Here is a 7,117-nt window from a genome sequence, read left to right as displayed (position 1 = left end):
TATAAACTCAGCCCTCGGTTATTCATGAACCATAATCTTTGCCAAAAACTTTGCCAAGATGGGAACACACATCAGCTGCCAAAAACTTTAGAAGCAAGATAAACATTGAACACACGATTCTGAGACTATCAAGAACAATAAAATTTCAACTCTTTAAGGCTGCTGCAGCAGCAGAAGCAGCAGCAGCAGCAAAAACGACACCGGACAAAAAAGGGCATAAATGCAGTCTCCAAAAAAAACATCAAGTTCACAGTCTGTAAGTTGCCCATACGGTAAACAATTACAGAAACGTCCACTTTGCAAATCAACCTCAAGACCAGTTAGAAAATAGTTGCAACGGCTCTAAAAGGTGAATACATATTATCTGATTAATAGTAATAAGCATAATCCTGTCTTTCCATAGGAATATCTTTCAAAAGCAGTAGATTCAACTCCTACGGCAAGGAGTCGAGTTCTTGAGCCAAGCTTTCAGATTAACGGGCCCACACGGTAGCGTGTGCACTTTTTTAAGTATTTAGCTTGTTCAGAACATCTTCCTCCGGCCTGTAAATTAGGTCACGCGTGCGCCACATCTGCATCAACATTTATGATGAAATTAGAGAGCATTCTAACATCAATATAACCAACTCCGCATGCATGTCAACCCTAAGTTCATTGGGTGGTAGCTTGGTGCCAAAATCCTTTAGCAAGAAACATTTTTCACACATACATATATATATGGCATGCACTGAACAGAAACGACATCATCTTTTTATGCCTGCTTAAAAGTATCCGACTTGCACAAGTTGGTATAATGTCTTTTATTCTAAAACGTAACACATCAACAGGGTAAATTTTCTACACAACAACTATAGTCGGCAGAATAGAGGAAATATCACATACATAAAACACTTGCCTGCAGAGTCCCACCACCGTTAGTGCTCGCACAGTCATCAGATACACTAACAATGGTTCATTCATCCTCTGTATTCCAATTGAAATCAACTACTTTATCTCTGCATCCTCAGACAAGAAGCAAAACGAGTATAAATAAATGTCACCTTTGAAAAGTTAGCTAAAAAAATAATAGTAACCAAAACTAGTCATCAGTCAGTTCTTGTATGCATATTTTTGATCTATTAGCAAGCTACCTGGATATCTTTGTTATCCAATATACACACACACGCTCCCTGCACAAGAAATCTAGGCCTCGCCTATTTACAAACTAATCAGTTTAAACATAAAGTCAAAACCAGAAAACATATGGGCGTAAATCAAGAGCAAGGATAAATAGTTAACCTAAATGCACTAACTCCAATTTTACCATTTCATGAAGAGAAATGATGAATTTTCATGAATGCTTGTAGAGTTGACAGGAATGTTGACATAACAATATTACTATACAAGGAAACAAAACCCACTGCTTTATTGCAAAGATCCTGCAGCTGGCTGAGTAACACTTTTAGCCTTAGCTTGTTGCCTGCAGCGCTGCACGCTGGCCGGTTGTGCGCCGCTGCCACGCGATGCAGCAGCGAAGGAGAAGGCTGTGTATGCATTAACCACCACCTCCTGCTGCTGATGCTGCTGCTTCCCCTCTCTCGCTTGAGCAAGCAAACTCTTAATCTGAGCCCCAGTTAGAGTTTCCTTCTCTAACAAAGCATTTGCTAGCGCATCCAGCTCTTTACTGTGAGTGGTGAGTATAGTCTTGGCGTTGTTATAAGCTCTCTCGAGAAGCTCTTTCACCTCCTCCTCGATCAGCAACCTCGTTTCTGTGCTCATACTCTTTCCATCATCATCATAGTTGTGAGTAACAACACCGACCTTCTTGCTCATCCCATACTTGGTCACCATTTTTCTTGCTAGTGCAGTGGCTTGCCTGAGGTCTGAGGAAGCACCGGAAGTCACTTCGCTTTCCCCAAATATTAGTTCTTCAGCGACTCGGCCACCCATGCAAACATCCAGCCTAGCAAGCATTTGCTTGCGTGTCAGGCTGGTCTGATCCTTGTCCGGCAACTGCATCACCATGCCGAGGGCCATTCCACGAGGAACAATTGTGGCCTTATGAACTGGCATTGCACCATCAGTGTAGATTGCAACAAGAGCATGGCCACCCTCATGGAACGCTGTAGTTCTCCTGTTCTCTTCAGAGATCACTGCTGACTTCCTTTCGCTGCCCATTGTGATCTTGTCCTTCGCATATTCGAGATCAGCCATTGTGACAGATTTAGCCCCATCCATTGCTGCCTTGACTGCAGCTATGTTCACAAGGTTCGCGAGATCTGCACCTGAGAAGCCAGGGGTAACTCTGGCTAAGATCATAAGATCTACATCCTCTCCCTTCAGGATCTGCACAAAAACCATTTCAAGGGACTTACTACTGCATAAACAATGAAGATTAATAGTATAAAAATTTTAGTTTCGATAGATGAACATCCTATGACAAAGATATATTGGACACTACATGTTAAAAGTTCAATCAACTTCACCAACACTCCCAAGTTGTTGTGACGATTGAGGATTGTTATTTTATAACATTTCTGCATGTCGAACGCATTCATGGGCCGAAGCTGACTCACATAGTGGTTTCTCCTTTTTCGTAGATATGTTTAAATATGTGGCCAATCGGATTGTTAAAAATCCCTTATACCGTGCTGAATCTCCAGAATTGTAGTGATGGTTGAAGGGTTATACTTTCAAATTTTAACACTAACAAAACTAACCAAGAAGAGCATGAACCGGTGACATACAGTAACGGATAGGAAAGTTACAAGATCTAGAATGTAAGGAAAGAAAATGGGTACCTTTGACATGTGAGATTCTAGAATCTGCCGTCGACCTTCCACATCTGGATTGGGAACAACAACGTTACGGTCAAAACGCCCAGGTCGGATCAGTGCTTTATCCAATGACTCTGGGAAATTAGTAGCAGCAATGACAATGATCCCCTCATTCTGCTTAAAACCATCTAGCTCAACCAACAACTGATTTAGGGTCATCCTCATGTATTGTTGGTCCTTGGGATTGCGGCGTCCACCAATTGCATCAATCTCATCGATGAAAATAATGCAAGGGGATCTTTTCTTTGCAGCAGCAAATAGATCTCTTACTCTCCTAGCTCCAACACCCACATACACCTCCTCAAACTCACTACCACTGCATGAGAAGAAAGGAACACCAGCTTCTCCTGCGATAGCTCTTGCTAACATAGTCTTCCCTGTGCCAGGTGGGCCAACAAGCAAGACACCCTTTGGAAGTTTTCCACCAAGACGAGTGAAACGCTGGAACGAGCAACAAAATAAACATAAGAACATAGATAAAGGAGTAACAAAACTGATATTGAGACCCCAATGCTTTTTAATGAGGCAAAAATAATATAGATCAATTAAAATTTAGAAGAATGTAGATTTATATAGTTTCAGTTAATCTAGAAAGTGATTCTAATAGAGTGCCTAGAAAATAATGTGGTGGTTTTCGAAAAGAAATATGTATCTAGTATAGCACGTATATTGATGGATATGTATGGTAGAGTAACAATTGGGGTGAGAACAAGATAAAGGAGAGACAACTCTTTTTTATTACCATAGACTTACAACCCTTAATATCTGCATTGGTGAAGGACCAACTTTATGAACATATAAAACGTCTCATGGTGTGTGTTACTTGTTGATTATGTACAATTAATTAATGAGATCAGGGAGGAGATAATCTATAAAGTAGAAAGGTCGAAAGAAGCTTTTCGAATTTAAAGGATTCAGAATTACTAGCACAAGATCCTAATGCAACATACTTTTAGTAAAAATGTGGAGTAATGAGCGTACAGTACATATTGTGTAGTCACCCTAATTTTTCACTTAATAAAAAATATAATAGTATATTTAGTGCTTATTTAATGTACTGAGTTTAAGTATATATCAAACCATGAAATAATATATTACAGAAGGCCATTTTATGCATATGATAGCTGTATCTATAATAACATATGTAATTACAATTAGTTGAGGGATGTTACTGAAGAATGTGAACTTAAATAAAGTCAAAACAAACACTGACCTATCTATATCCGCAGCCTCAACAGGCAAACACACAGCTTTCCTCAATGAGAAACAAAAGGAAAATCTAAAGTCTAAACCTAGTTACCCCTAGTCATAAAGAAAAGAATGAAATATTATTTTATTAGGGTTTGTAGATTCCTGACAAGCTGGCTTCAGTTTCATTCCCGCGCTCTTCGATATCTATCTCCGGAGATCGCAGCCATACTTCGATCTCGATAGGGTAAGTTGTCTATAAATTTATTACTTATTGTATTAGCGTTGCTTCTTGGCCAAGTCTTCACCTACCTAGTTGGGTCTTGTACGATAGTTGATGCTAAACTTCGCCACATGAAACACCTTTCTGGAGCATACCTTTGAACTGTACATATGCATAAGATTACTAACCATGAATTAAATTCCTTGTTGAAGAGATAAATGCATACAAGTTCGGTTATTTGTTTCAGACTTCAGAGGTTAGGTTGCTTATTAAGTTTGAATACATAGGGGGACAAACAAGTATACTAGGTTAAAATAAAAATGTAGAGTGCAGTTTATCTAGTATATTAATTAGTTCTTCTTTGCTTTAGCATATAGCAGCGGGATGTTATATACTGATGAGTATGTGCATTATTCTTTAGGGATTTTCGCAGAAGCTTCGTGAGTCGAATTTGGATCGTCTTTCAGGTTACGGTAAGTGGTGATTTATGCATTGTGCACTATGCAGTTTTTCATCAGAAGTTATCCTATGTATGTGTGAAGCTATTCTGTGATTAGTTATATAGTTTTATATGATTTTGCTCGAGTATCTGTTGTTGGTTTAATCGTGTTTTATGATGACACAAGTATTCAGTTTATTTCTTTAACGACAATCATGTCTTTTTCACATAGTAGTAGGTTGATTGAGATGCATGTGGTTTGATTTTCACCATTGGTTTGCCTTTGGTTCTTTTATAAAGAATTTGGTTGTATGAACTTTTGTTCATTTATTGAAAACCTATGCATCTAAATGTCAATATACTAATATATGTCGAAAATAAGTAAGTTCATCTAAACAGGGCTCATGTGTCCCTATGAGGTTTTCATTAGCGCTACAAACTCAAATTTTGGGTCTCACCGTCTAGAAACCATAGGCTTAATGCTTGTGGGGTTACCAAGTCAACAGGAGTAGGAGGTGTTGACCGTACTAAGACCTAGCCTGCTTATTTTACATTGCATGAATTTATATTTTTAAAATGTCACATCAAGTTTAAAAGTTCATTGATGATTTTATAGTCTTAATATTTTGCTCATAAAAAATTATGGGTTTCGCCGAACCAAAGTTTAATGTATAAATTTATCCACTTATTGAATTCACATGAGTTGTGAACTCATGTGTTTTATTCACCTTTTTCAGAGTGTTCTAGACTAGATGGAGTTGGAGAGCCTCATAATTCTTCACAAGGATTGAGTAAGCTGGCTAGTCTTTGATTAATTGCACAACATTTTTTTAGGGAAGGGTAGACAAATATTTTGAATTTTTTTTATATGTTGAACTTTAAAAGATTTTGCCATTTTGGTACAAGGAGATTTTCTCCTGTAGACTAAATTTTAGCTCAAGATAAAGAGGACATTCATTCATTTTATTGATAGGATTGACGTATATCTCTATTATGAAAATTTTTAATTCATGATAAATGGAAAATTTTGTGGTTATTTAATAAATGTAGATTATTGGGCAAATTTTAGCGGGTTTAGACCGGCTCCAATTTTCCTTCGAGGTCCGAATTTAAGGTCGCGACATATTGACGAACAAGAAATATTTAAGAGCAATCATTTTCATTATTTTAATCATTATGATGGTTAGATTGAGCATGATGTAGTTCATCAAATCAAATCGATATAGTTAAAATGGGGACGTGCTTTGGGAGTCTTATGTGACCATAAAATATCAATAAGATAGAAAAAAAATTATATGACAATAATTACACTAGCAATGCTTTATGGACAAAATGCTAGGCAACTGAAAACATGTAAAAGAACAAGTGGATCATAAATGAGAATGTTACACAATCTTGTGGATGTACACTAAGGGATAGGATAAGAATTGAATGCTCGGAGAAGGTTAAAGGCTGCTCCTACTAAGGCTAAAATGAGAGACAATTGATTGATATGAAGGCTCTGTTTGGCAAAACTAGCTGAAAGCTGCGAGATTATAGCTGAAAGCTGTTAAGCTAGCTGAAAGCTATGAAATTGTAGCTGAAAGCTGTTAGCTGTGTAGCTAGCTGATTGACTAGAGCTATTTGGCAAAAGTAGCTGTACAACTAGCTTAAGTTTGTTAAATGACTAAAAAAGACATGCAATATTATTGATATAAAATTAGAATTATTAGGGGTAAAAACGGAAGACAAAAATTGACAGCTCCTTCCCAAAGACAAACGCTACTTGAGGTAGCTTTTCAAAAGCTACTTGCAAAAGACACAATCTCTAAAATAATCTCTTACTATTTTTGGTCACCAAACAGCTCTATTAGCTTATTGACCAAGTCAATAAGACACAAGCTCTTAGATAAGACACTTTTTTTGGTTGCCAAACAGTGCCGAAGTAACTAAACTAATTTAAGTACCCAATGTTTTAATTTTGAGAACCAATTTTTTTATAGATACAAAAAGAAAATAGATCAATTAGATGTTATAAGATTCAGCAATGGGTAACATGGACCACTTCCACCCCCTGTGTGTGTATGGGTGTAATTTGTGACATACACGTGTAAGTTCATGATTACACATGACCACATGACCCTCAGGGTAAGACAATAGTTGGAAAATTTACGAATTTAGACACCCTCCTTCACCTAAAAAAAAGTATGCATAAGGCCAACATCACATAACAATATCTTGAACAATGCAATGTAGTATGTACATATGTACATATGTACAAGTAATGCGATATACTTGGCTCTACTTCTCAACACATATATAGTGATTGGCTCTTCAAAATAAATATTCATTCTGCTCAAGTTGATTCTTATCAGTTAAAGTGAATAGAAAGTAATGAATTTGAGTTATTTTCAATTTTCTTACCTACGCATCAACTAAGCCAAAAAAAGAAGGGGAGGGGGGGGGGGGGAT

General features: G+C 37.3%; 1 protein-coding gene across 1 annotated transcript in view; it reads right to left on the bottom strand.

The window, feature by feature from the left end:
* LOC109851236 (ATP-dependent zinc metalloprotease FTSH 5, mitochondrial-like) overlaps positions 236–7,117 on the bottom strand; it is a 13,697-nt gene continuing 6,815 nt past the window's right edge. Inside the window, exons 5-8 of the mRNA XM_020421274.1 lie at positions 2,781–3,257; positions 1,401–2,325; positions 896–995; positions 236–572 (exon numbers count right to left, since the gene is read on the bottom strand). Coding sequence (XP_020276863.1) covers positions 1,405–2,325; positions 2,781–3,257 — 1,398 coding nt within the window. The 3' untranslated portion in view covers positions 236–572; positions 896–995; positions 1,401–1,404. The remainder of the gene's footprint in view (positions 573–895; positions 996–1,400; positions 2,326–2,780; positions 3,258–7,117) is intronic.

Source organism: Asparagus officinalis, chromosome 8, assembly GCF_001876935.1.
Source record: "Asparagus officinalis chromosome 8, Aspof.V1, whole genome shotgun sequence".
In the NCBI taxonomy this organism is placed as follows: domain Eukaryota; kingdom Viridiplantae; phylum Streptophyta; class Magnoliopsida; order Asparagales; family Asparagaceae; genus Asparagus; species Asparagus officinalis.
The sequence above is the reverse complement of the archived record's forward strand: the minus strand, read 5'-3'. Positions and strand labels throughout refer to the sequence as shown.